This window comes from Budorcas taxicolor, chromosome 24, assembly GCF_023091745.1.
Source record: "Budorcas taxicolor isolate Tak-1 chromosome 24, Takin1.1, whole genome shotgun sequence".
NCBI lineage: Eukaryota > Metazoa > Chordata > Mammalia > Artiodactyla > Bovidae > Budorcas > Budorcas taxicolor.
In genome coordinates, this window is record NC_068933.1 from 17035898 (window position 1) to 17048948 (window position 13051).

Consider the following 13051-nt stretch of genomic DNA (forward strand, 5'->3'; position numbering starts at 1 on the left):
GGGTCCTTAAGTTATTATCATTCATGATTCAGCTTAAATGCAACCACTTCCATGAAAAGGATATTGAAAGCCATGCTGTGCCCTTGTGCTAAGCTGCTTTAGTTGCGTCCAACTCTATGCGAGGCTATGGGCTGCATGAATGCAAAAGCTCTGGGGTGTTCAACTGGGCTCCAACTCAAGTGCTAAAAATCTTCTACTGGCTTACTTTGTAAAATTATTTATACAAAAGTCATGCTTGTAACATTCTGGGCTCTCGTGGTTATTAGATTTCACGCCGAAGAGGGCTGAGGGCTAACAGTATCATTACAAGGAGAAACGTGAGGGAGGCAGATACTCAAAGAGTCTGAATTCACGCCTCCACTGGAGATACTGAGAGAAAATATAGGCCTGAGAGCTCCCTGGAAGGCGAGATAAGAGAAATTACAGATGAGGGAGCCCTTTGCGGCATCATAGAACGATATCTGCTCATACTCATAGTCCAGGAAAACTCCAACTCTGTGCACTTGCTCTCTCAAGGAGACCCTTTTGAAAGGGGGAAAAGCCCAGAAGGTGTGATCGGTTCCCATGAGAGATCCTGTGAGTAAGACCTTATTTCCGGAACTGTTTCTGACGGTAGAGCTCCTGTACACGCCCAGCTGCCACTGCGCCGCCTTGCCCACGTCCACCTCCCAGTAGTGCTGCCCTGAGGTGAAGCTCTGCACACCCAGCACAGTGGCGCTGAAATCAAATCTCTCAGGGTGACCAGGTACACCCCGCTGCATGTTTCTAAGTCTCACACTTCTTAGATCCTCGGACAAGACCAGATAGGGATGAGCTGTTTTAGGGTCCAAAGTTATAGGTCCTGCAGGGAGAAAGAAATTTAGTTACTCGAGGGGTTCGTCAATGCCAGTGACTGATGACTTCTAACATCAGGGGCTTCCTAATGAGATGGCACCAGTCTCAGTCACAAATATTGGAAAGCCAATCTAGGAGAGTCCAGATGAAGGGACCTCTGAGCTCTATTTCAAGTAATGGAGGGAGTTCTCAGGTGATCCAGTGATTAAGAATCCACCTGCCAATGCAAGAGACATGGGTGCGATCCCTGGTCTGGGAAGATTCCCCATGCTGCAGAGCAACTAAGCTTGTGAGCCATAACTACTGAGCCCGTGTGTTACAACTACTGAAACCCATGCGCCTCCAGCTGGGGTCCCGCCACAAGAGACGCCACTACAATGAGAAGTCTATTTCCCACAACTACGGAAAGTCTGCGTGCAGCAACAAAGAGCCAGCGTGGTCAAAAATAAATACATAAATTAATAAAATTTTTTGAACAAATGGACATCACAGAGAAACAAAGTCAGTAAGATAATGGAAGGAGATGCACTCAATCTGAGGAAGAAGAACAAAACAATGAATAATGGACTACGGAGAGCTGAGAAGCACCCCTCAAACCAGAAAGGAATTCTGCCAGGCCATAAGAATGAGCTGACACCCAGTCGTAGCCTAGTATCACCTGAGACCCAACTCTAAACTCCCTAAAGATCTTTCGTGAGCCTGGAACCAACGGGAGCACTGGAGTCTCCGATAGAGCAGTTGATTCATGACCCTGGCCTGTGGCTGAACTTCCCTCCTTTTCTTAAATATCACCAGGGCGCAGCAGAGACATCTGGAAACTGCTGCCTGCAGGCCCCTAACACTGAGTAAATCAAAAGTGAATATATTAGAGGCCTGAAAACCTGTGAGAATCCTCCAGAAAAATCAAGCTGAAGTCAAGAAGGCTCACTATGATTTCTCACACTTGAAGGAAAGTGGTAGGTGTCCTCATATCTCTAACTGGTCCTTCTCATCTCTTTCTGTTCAGCCTCTAAATATTGTGACTTCTCGGAGATCAGCGCTGGATCTTTCTTTTTACTTTTGCATATTCTTTTACCCTAAGTGACTTCATTTAGCCTCAGTTTTAAATATCTTCTATATGTTAATGAGATGGTTGGATGGCATCAGTGACTTGATGGACATGAGTCTGAGCAAGCTCCAGGAGTTGGTGAGGGACAGGGAGGCCTGAGTGCTGCAGTCCATGGGGTCGCCAAGAGTCAGACACGACTGAGTGACTAAACTGAACTGATATGTTCATGACTTACTCCTTTAAAAAGATGACAAATACCAGTTGGACAAAACACAGGAATTTCAAACATTCTCCTTCCAAAATGGAACTCCAAACCTATCCCTTCCCAGTTTCTACTTTTTAGTGGAACACATCACTTTATAGTTGGTCAAGCCATAAAACTGTAGCAGTCATTGATTTCTTTCTTTACCATCTAATCCACTAGAAACTTTTATGGGCAAGTGAAGATGCATCTCTGGACCTAATTCATATCAGTATTAAAGTGGTATTAAAAACCACAAGCCTTGAATTTTAAATTTCAGCTTGTCCCAAGATCCTAGGATTTTCAGAAGACCGGCAGAAATAAATGCAAATTGTCTCTGGAAGAATGTACACCTTTTATTCCTATCTGAAAAGAACTTCTAAAAATAATATCTAAGGAAAAAAGGAAAGCTCACTATTGAAAAAAATTCATTAACTACACACTCAAAGTGAGACTCGCAGAAAAAAACCTGAAGAACTTTACATACTGGAATTGCCAGGCATAAACTCTACAATAAATTTTCCTTCTATGTTTAAAGAAAAAAGAAAAACTTCTACTCCTATAGAATACAGGAAACTAAAAAAAGCAAGACTAAGTGGGGTTGACAACTAAATAGATTATCTAGAAATAAAATCTATTAAAATGCCAATGGATGATTACAAGGAAAGAAAGCTACAGAAAATATGCATTAACATAAGTGCAAAAATTCTTTTGAAAACATTAGTACATACACTTTGGCAATATATAAATGGATAAAACATTATCCTGGGAATGCAAAGTTGGCTCAACATATGAAGCAAACATAATTCACACTAACGAAGAAAAAATGGATATTCTGGTAGATACAGACGAAAACATCTCTTAAGTTCAACATCTGTTCATGATACGAAATTTTACTGAATCAGGAATAGATGGGGAACTTCCTCAACATAACAAAAGGCAACTGGGGAAAAACCTACAGCTAACATTAAAGGTCAAAGACAATCTTTTCTCCCTAAGATCAAGAAAAAGATTCTCACCGCTCCTATTCACCATTACATTGTAGGTCCTAGGAAGTGCAATAGATAAGAAAAATACAGAAAAGGCTTACAGACTAGAAAGGAAGAAATAAACTGATATTTAATTTCACTAATAGAACTAAAAAAACACTTAGGTATCTGTCTAATTAAATATGTACAATATTACGCACTCCAGTATTCTTGCCTGGAGAATCCCATGGACAGAGGAGCCTGGTGGGCTACAGTCCACGGGGCTGCAAAGACTCGGACACGACTGAGTGACTTCACTTTCACTTTCTAGCTGAAAACTATAGAACATCATTGAGAGAAATCAAAGATGACCTAAATAAATGGAGATATATCACCTTATCCCCAAATTGTTCTACAGACTCAGTGTAACACCAACCAAAACCCCAGCAGGCTTTTTGTAGAAGTCAACAAGTTCATTTTAAAATTTATGTGGAGAAAGACCTAGAGTAGCCAAAATTATTTTGAAAGAAAAAATCTGGAGAACTCACAGTGCCCAATTTTAAGACTTCCTATAGAATAATCAATCAAGACAGTGTGATATCGCCAAAACGATAAATAACGATCAATGTTCATTTTCAAGTGATTTTCAACAAATGATGTTAGAACAACTGAATATACATACATACAAAAAAGGAGGAGAGTTGTACCATATCTTGAATAGTATGTAAATATTAACTTTAAATGAATAATAGTCCTAAGAGCAAAAACTAAAACTGTAAAACTTCTAGAAGGAAATCTTTGTTGCGATAAATCTCTTAGGCCACAAAAAGCACAAACCATAGGAAAGAAAATGATAAACTGAACTTCAAAATCTAAAACTTCTGCTCTTCAAAAGATACTACTAGGTAAATGAAAATACAAACCATGGGAGAAATATCTGCAAATACAGAGTCTCTTTAAATACTTCAACTATCTGGAATTTATACAAATATAAAGTGTCCTGTGATCATGGACACGTGTCAACTTACTTTGCAGCACTTTGAGCATTTTGCTCATTCCTGTTATTTGGCACAAACTCAGGTCTGTGATTTGGGCGGGCTGTAGAAACTGATGCAGTAGTGACTGACTCCTGTTAAAGAAATGATAATCTCAGTTATCCATGCAGACCCCAGGCTCCTCCATCCAGTAGATGGTTCTCATTGCATGGCCTTGCTACCCACATTCCAACACCTCCACCCTTGTGTGCTCACATATCAGACTATGAAACTGACCCAAATGTTTCCAAAATGATTAACTTACCTTTCCAAAGCATATTTTGCATTCTATAGGATGAAAAAAGAGGAAAAAAATTACTAGGGGGTATTTGAGCCAAGCCTTTTGTGACTTGTGCTCATGAAAATATTTTCTCTCATAATAACAAAACTCGATTTCCAAGTAATTTCTTCAGCCTCATGGTGCTAATTCTCAGATACCAAATTTCAACACTGAACAGGAAGTCAGAAAAATGCTTGAAATCACTGTTATATTCCCAAGGGAAATAATCCTCTCTACTTCACATAGAGGATGCTCCTCATTCAAATTCTGCCCATCTACCTGATTTCTATACTGGGGGTGGCAGGAACTTAGCCTGCTATGCTGGGGACGGTGGCTGGAACCAGGTCAGGAACTGAACGTAACTGGGTCACACCTGTCTGTGCTGTCTGGAATGAGGCTTGGCTCTAAGACAGAACTTAACTGTTTATGTCCAGGTGCATCTACATAGTCTTTAAAATATAAAAATGTACTCATTGAAAATGGTAACCATGTTGTGCTGTGCTTAGTTGCTCAATCATGTCCGACTCTTTGCAACCACAGACTGTAGTCTGCCAAGCTCCTCTGTCCATGAGATTCCCCAGGCAAGAATACTGGAGTGGGTCGCCATGCCCTCCTCCAGGGGATCTTCCCAACCCAGGGATCGAACCCAGATCTCCTGCACTGTACATGGATTCTTTACCATCTGAACCACCAGCGAAGTCCCAAGGCATGTTCCTGAACAAAATTTAAAATATACAATACTGGGAATGCCCTGGCACTCACTGGACTCTGCGTGTGTGTGTGTGTGCTGAGTCTGAATGTTCTGGACTCTGCATTCTCACTCCCAGTGTGTGTGTGTCTGAGTCATGACCAACTCTTTGTGACCCTATGGAGTATACCCGTTAGGCTCCCCTGTCTATGGGATTTCCCAAGCAAAAATACTGGAGAGGGTTGCCATTTCTTCCTCCAGGAGATCTTCCCAACCCAGGGCTGGAAATCTGCACTGCAGGCAGATTCTTTACTGCTGAGTCACTGGGGAAGACCACTTACCCTAGTAAAGGGCATGTCAATTCAAACTTAACTATTGATCAGTGAAGCAGCTCTGTACATATTATGATTTTAGGATGAGTTATAATGCTTTTGACAGTCTTCAAGTATGCCTGAAGATCATTGGGTACTGTGTTCCAGCACTGACTCCTAATGAGTACTATCCATGTCTCATTTCTCAGATACTGTAGTGAAGGTTATTTCCAGACTCTTACCTGGAGCAACACTGAGGCGGGCTGCCTACACTTCTTCTCGAGCTCCGCGGTGATCTGCTGGAGGCTGCAGATCTGTTCAGAAAGCCTGACTTCACTCTCCTTCAGTTTCTTCATGTTCTCTCTCCCCAGAAAGTTCAGTCTCTGCAGAATCATCTCTTTATAACTATTCAACAACTGGCAGTTTCTCTTACTGGCTAATTCAACCATCTCTTTAAAAACCCACTCTATTGCCTGCCAACCCAGAAACAGATGTAACTGGGTAAGGCCAGGATATTCCTCTGTGTCAAGCAAGACACCTCAACAGACCCTTGATTCTCTGACATACTGTATCTATGTTGATGTGGACAGTATCCTCCTATCTACTTAATCAGTTCACAACTTGGACCTTTTTTTTTTGGCTGTTCAGTTTTGTTCAGGAAGTTTATTTCCTTCATTAAAACTAAGACTTACTGTAATTTAATTAAAAATTAAATTCAACCAATAATAAAAAACATAATCAAACCACTGATACCAGGTTCCTTCCTACCCTTGCAAAGATGCTCCATCTTGGCACGTATGAGAATGTTCATGCTACTTTTTTCTTAATACAAGTGATGTCATATTCCACTGCTGATCTGGCAACTTGCTTTTTTTCTTAATAGATAATATGTTCTTGGAGAGTATTTCTTATCCATACATATAGAGCCATGTTATCTTTTCTAAAGGCTAAAGAGCATGCCATTGTATGTCCTATACAATGCATTTCATGAGTCCAATATTGATGGATACAGGTTGAATCCACTTTCCTGCTATCAACAAATGTTAAAGTAATAACAACACCTAAACTTACATTTACATCATACAATAATGTACACATGTACAAACACTGTTTAAAGAGCTTCATGTAGATTATCACACAATATTATAAACTCAGGGCCATTATCCTTTTACATCTAAGGAAACTAAGTCAGAGCTTAAGCAGAATGTCTAAGGCCACCTATTGTCATTCAGTCCCTCATCTGTGTCCAACATTTTGTGACCTCGTGGACTGTAGCCCACTAGACTCCTCTGTCTGTGGGATTTCCCAGGTAGGAATACTGGAGTGCATTGCCATTTCCTCCTCCAGGGGATCTTCCCAGACCAGTGACCGAACCTGTGTCTCCTGCATTGAAGGTGAATTCTTTACCACTGAGCCACCAGGGAAAGTGGCCAGACTACTAAATTATAGAACCCAGTTAGGAATCACATCAGTTTGGCTTCAAAGACTATCTCTAACCCACGGCTCTATACTGACATCATTTTACAATATCCCTTATGAATGTGTCTTTTTATATGCATGCAAATGTATCTGCAAAACAGATTATAAGGAATAGAACTGTGGGTTGACTATATGTACATATACATACATATTTTAATAAAAGCATAGTTGTCAGTGGTTGGGCTATTTTAGCTCTTCTTTCTTTCATTTCCCAAATATTGTAAGGATGCCACGTTGCATATCTCACCTGTAATGTTCCCTGGAACTTCTCCTTTAGGTTGGTGGCAAACTCCATCAGTTGGTTCTGACTGGTTTGTGTCAAATTCAAGCTGAATCCGCCTTGCAGGCTTCGCAAGTTCATCTCATTTTCTTCAGTTATCAACCGGATCCTTATGCTATATTCAGTCTCAATCATTTCTTTAAAATTCTGCTCCTCTTTCTTCATCATAGATACAGAAATAACAGATTTCAGGTTAAATACTACAGACAATTATTTATGGTCCCTTTCCATCTACAATTCTAATATAAATCCAAGGAAATATAAAGTACTGGGGAGGAAATAATAGGCATAGATACAAAGGACAAAGGGAATTTCAGGGTCAACATCAGCCAAGATATCAACACAATTTTAGAACATGAAATGCAGATAGAGACATTTCATTGACAGGAAACAGGAATCTACACAACTTCAGGACCAAAGAGCAGGAGTCAGGAAAACTGGAAGGTAGGACGAAGGGCCTTCGCTGATGCTTTGGATAGTGGATGAGAGGAAAAGAGGAATCAACGGGTGACCCCAAGGCTTCTAGATAAAGAACAGAGCGGCCAAAACATAAAATGGAAACTATGGATGGGACAGATTCTAGACATGGGGAGTGTATCAGCAACTCAGTTTAGGATACGTCGGTTTTGATAAGTCAGCCATCCAAGGAGAGACACTAGGCAGAAAGTTGGACATGGAAGCCCACTACTTGGAAAGTCTGAGCTAGAGACATATATTGGGAGTAGTTGGCTTAACGACTGTATTTAGGGACTTCCCTGGAGGTCCAGTGGTTAGCACTCTGCATTTCCACTGACGGGGTATTGGTTCGATCCCTGGTCAGGAAGTAAGATTCTATATGCAACACGGTGCAGCCAAAACAACAACAACAACAAAATGGCCATATTTAACCTCATGACACTACTGAGCGAAGATTTATCAAGACCCTGACTATTCTCAACACTTCCACTACCCCTCCCGCCACAGTTCCCCATCACCTGGCCCTGATTATTGCAAACAGTCCCCTTCAGGTACTCCGTACCTGTGATCTCACCCTCTTACAGTCTACATATTATTTTTCAGCTTCTGTTCCCTTAACAGACTTTTACAAGATATTGACTATAGTTCCCTGTGCTTTAGAGTAGATCCTTGTTAATTTTCTATTTTATATATAGTTCTGACTGGTATGAAGTGATACCTTATGGTAATTTTGATTTGCACTTCTCTAATAATTAGTAATGTTGAGCATCTTTTCATGTGCTTACTGGCCATCTGTATGTCTTTGGAGAAATGTCTCTTTAGGTCTGTAGTTCATTTTTTGACTGGGTTGTTGGATTTCCCTTTTTTAACATTGAGCCCTATAGCTTTTCACTTGCATGCATTGGAGAAGGAAATGGCAACCCACTCCAGTGTTCTTGCCTGGAGAATCCCAGGGACGGGGGAGCCTGGTGGGCTTCTGTCTGTGGGGTCACACAGAGTCGGATGCGACTGAAGTGATTTAGCAGTGAATATGTTAGGGCTTCCTGGGTGGCTCAGCAGTAAAGAAATCAGCCTGCAATCCTCCTGCAGCACATGTCAATCCCAAACTCCTAACTGACACGCCCCAAATAGAAATTCTAAAATTGACCTTTAAATGGCTTCAGGATTTACACTGCCACATCCGAAGTACAGAAGATGCTCAATCTCCTATGGCATTGTTAACTGCACTATCAGTCTTTTTTTAATTTATAAATAAGGTATAAAAATGCCATTTCCCTAACAAATTTAATATAGTTAATTTGTTATTTCTCTTAACGTGAGCGTATGAACCAATTCAGTCTATTCAAAAGATTATCTGCATTTGCTTTTCTGTGAGCTCTCATGTCTTTGATCATTTCTCCATTGCGTTTCTAGTCTTCTGCTACTGACGTTTTGGTTTTGTTGCAGTATCTTAGTTCCCTGAACAGGAAATCGAACCCATGTCCCTTCAAGTGGGACTGTGTCCAATCTTAACCACTGAAGCTCCAGGGAAGTCCCCTGCTTACTGACTTTTAAGAGCTCTTTATACATGAAGGAATTAATACTTTTCCTACCTATGGATTTTAAAGTAGCTCTCCCTGCTGTGCCATTGGTCTTATGCTGTTTATGTTATTTGCTAGCCAACATTATAGGTAATTTCCACCCAAGAATCAAGATAAGCACTGACCTGCATCATCACCATTCTTTCTTGTTCATCAGCCAGTATGATTTTAGCTGCTTCAAGTTTCTCCTTCAATGTGTCCAACATCTCCTGGAATAACTTCTGCAGGGAAATATATCACAATAATTGCTTTACAACAGCTAGATTCTTAACCTTAGACAAGTGAAAGGCCAATAGCCCTGGCTACACTTGGAAGGTCTGCATATGGTACTTATCTAGTATTCCATTGATCAACATCAACTAAGGGAAGGATCAGGAGGCCTTGAAGGATCAGAATACCTGTTCCCCAAACAAATAAGGTAATTAATGAAAAGATGCAGCCAGAATGGCAGGGTGGTCTGGGATCTGTACAAAGCTTACCCTGTAATTCTCGGCCATCTCTGACACTTCATTCATCACCACGGGACTCCCACGCTCCTGGGGCGGGTGGCTGTGGCCACAAACCGCCATTTGGTCACCACTGAGGAACAGCTGCGGTGGCTGCGGGCGTGTCTCACAGCGGACACCTCCTGGGGTGTCTTGCTCTAACTGGGAGCGGGGCCTTTTGGACATCCCGGCAGGCGGCTCTCGGTGGAGATGATCAGGCTGTTTCTAAGGCGCAATACACCTCCCCACACGCGGAACGGGAACGGAGTGCGGGGTTCTAGGGCAGACGCACTCGTCAGCCTCCGTCCTCCGCAGCCAAGGGTCCTGGACTCTTCGCATCCAGCAAACCTTCGGCAGCCACGAGCCTGAGGAACGAGACACGATGAATTACACCAGTGGTCAAGTTCTCCGAGAATTTCAAGTTATTGAAAATAATTAACAAGTGACAAAATAGCAAAGTGCTTCCCAGTAAGTCTTTTCTTTTTTCTTAAAAAAGAAAAGAAAAATCGCCCTCAAAGGAGAACACACCGTGGCAAAGAGCAGGAAAGGAACTTCCGGAACTAAGAGCAGATAGAGCCTGGCCTCAGGCACTCCGATCGCAAGCCGAAGGAATCCCTCACTCACCCAGTTGCTTGGCCTCTTGGGGCGGCTCCTTAAACCAGACGGAGGCGAAGTGGTGTGTCGCTGCGCTCCGAGGAAGCTCTCCCTTTCAGGTCTGGCTTCGAGGTGCGCATGCCTGAGGGAACGCTCGGGGCTCCACAAGTGCGCATGCGCCTGACCGGGGCGCCATTTTTGTGCCTGAAGGGTAAGGCGTGTCACACCAGAGTCTTGGCCGTTGAAGGATGTTTGCTAAAAAATTAAATAAATGAAAGAAAGAGAAGAAAGTTAAGTCACTCTGTCGTGTCTGACTCTTTGAGACCCCATGGACTATAGCCTACCAGGCTCCTCTGTCTATGGGATTCTCCAAACAAGAATACTGGAGTGGGTTGTCATTTCCTGGGGATCTTCCCAACCCAGGGATCGAACCCTGGTCGCCCACATTGCAGGCATGAGGGAAGCCACAAACCCCCAAGCAAATAAACATTTTCAAAAATACTGAAGGGAAATTGCACGTATTTATATGTACATATGGGACCTGGCCGTGGCGCTAGTGGTAAAGAACCTGCCTGCCAATTCAGGAGACGTAAGAGACATCAGTTAGATCCCTGGGTCAGGAAGATTCCCTGGAGAAGGACATGGCAACCCACTCCAGTTATTCTTGCCTGGAGAATCCCGTGGACAGAGCAGCCTGGCGGGCTACAGTCTATGGGGTAGCAGAGTCAGACACGACTGAAGCGGCTTAGCACAGCACAGCACAAACGTACATATATGCGCTTCCTGGGTGGCTAAGCGGTAAACAATCTGCCTGCAATGCAGGAGACACAGGTCCCATCACTAGGTGAGGAAGACCACACACCCCCGCCCCTACTGCCCCACCCCTACCCCCCGCCCCTGGAGAAGGAAATGGCAGTCAGCTCCAGTATTCTTGTCTGGGAAAGTGCCTGGTCAGAGGAACTTGGCAGAGGTAGGGGACTGAGCTACTAAACAACAAAGTATGTGCATACATACGTGTAAGTAATACATATATATACATATGCACATATGTGCATATATACAAATATATTTTACGGAAACAGAACAAGTGATCTATAATCCGTGCATCCCCATTTCCAGACAATTCTGACAACGTTTGAGCAACAATTCTACCTTTTCACTAGATATATTTTAATTATATTCTTAAAATGTATTACCTACTGAGTTTGGAAATCTTTCCCAGTGAGGAATCGCATTAGTTTCCTTGTCTAACCCCATCTGTAGCCATTGTCGATGACACTGTTTAACACCAGATATTAATTTCTCAAAATTCTCTAATTTACATTTGCCCACTCTGTCTCATTAGTCAGCTCTTTTTAACAACATCTCTTGCAAAGAATCAACTTGAAAGAAAGCAGAACTCCGAAACTTCCATTTCTGGATTCATTAGCTTCTTTTTGCCCCTCATGCTTGCAATTCCACCCAAACTTGACCATCTACTGTGGAGCCCTATACCAAGGTCACAGGTGTGAAGCCCTGTACCAAGATCACAGGATAAAAATCTCTGGAACTGACCAAGCCCTATAGCAACTGTTGCCGTGAGCCTCCAGATCTAAACCAGCCAGTTTCCTGACACCTAATGACACCATTCCAGTAGGAATTTTCTGTCTTGAGGCTATGAATAGTGGCTGCAAGCCTGCCAAAGTGTTCGGCTCGCCCTTGAACCAACCCACTATTCTAACACTCTTCTGTCTGTCTCTCTTTCTCTAATAAACTTTATTCTCTTCTCATTCTGCCTGATGTCTGGAAATTCTTTTCCAGCCCATGCACGGACCATGACATCATCAAGGCCTTCCACTCTTTTTTAATTTTTAAGATACATGAAACAATAAAAATTCTGAAGCTGTTATTCTTATATATTCAATGTATGAAGACATTGTTATTGTGCTAGGGTACATGCTAAAGCAGCAGACTTGATTTGCCTTTTCACTATGTTGACATTTGCACTGATAGTAGATAAAACTGCTGGAGTTCTACCATCAAGGAAGTAGCACCAAACAGGACCATAGTCATTTACTGTATTTTAAAAATCTCTACCTATTTGTAGACTTCCAGTTTAAAAAAAAACACACACACACAAAAAAAACCTGTTTTACTTAAAAATATTCATATTTCTTGATGTTGTGGTAAAATATTAAATCTCAACCACTGAGGACAGAATTTAGTGACTTCCTTAACAATCCTGTGGTTAAAACTCTACACTTTAAATTCGGGGAACACAAATTCAATCCCTGGTCAGGGAACTATGATCTCACATGCTGAGCCATGCTGCCAAAAAAAAAAAAAAAAGTATAGGATTTAGCATACCAGGTGACAAGATAGAAATGTGTAAAACATTTATGTTGCATATGGAAAAACAATGGTTGTCTCACAAAAATACATTTTTCTGATTAAGTTGCAAACTATACTAGTGCTCTTTTTCTCATAGGTCATTTTTAATAGAAAGACTGTGGTCATTCGCATGTAGTGATTTGGAAAGACATTTTTCCAAAAACTGTCATCTCAAGGAAACTAAGTGCATTAGTTCCCAATGATAAAATCTGAGCTTTTAAGCAAAAATGAGAGTTTTAGAAAGCTTGCATCTACTATTATAAGCTTGACAGCTTCCCGATACTTGTTTTTTCCTGATGAAATTAGTAGAGATATTAACAACTGATTGCTTTTGCTTTTGTAAAATGAAATATGTCAACATTTGGAAAACCTGCAAATTCACTGAACCAATTAAAAGATGCAT

At 41.7% G+C, this 13051-nt stretch overlaps 1 protein-coding gene across 1 annotated transcript; it reads right to left on the reverse strand.

The window, feature by feature from the left end:
* Positions 1 to 269: 269 nt before the first annotated feature.
* Positions 270 to 9870, reverse strand: TRIML2 (tripartite motif family like 2). Its single transcript, XM_052661534.1, has 7 exons — positions 9679 to 9870; positions 9325 to 9420; positions 7131 to 7322; positions 5647 to 5787; positions 4391 to 4413; positions 4120 to 4220; positions 270 to 841 (listed from the first exon to the last, which is right to left on the reverse strand). The coding sequence occupies exons 1-7, from the start codon at positions 9868 to 9870 to the stop codon at positions 270 to 272; spliced, it is 1317 nt and encodes a 438-aa protein (XP_052517494.1).
* Between the last annotated feature and the right edge of the window lie 3181 nt (positions 9871 to 13051).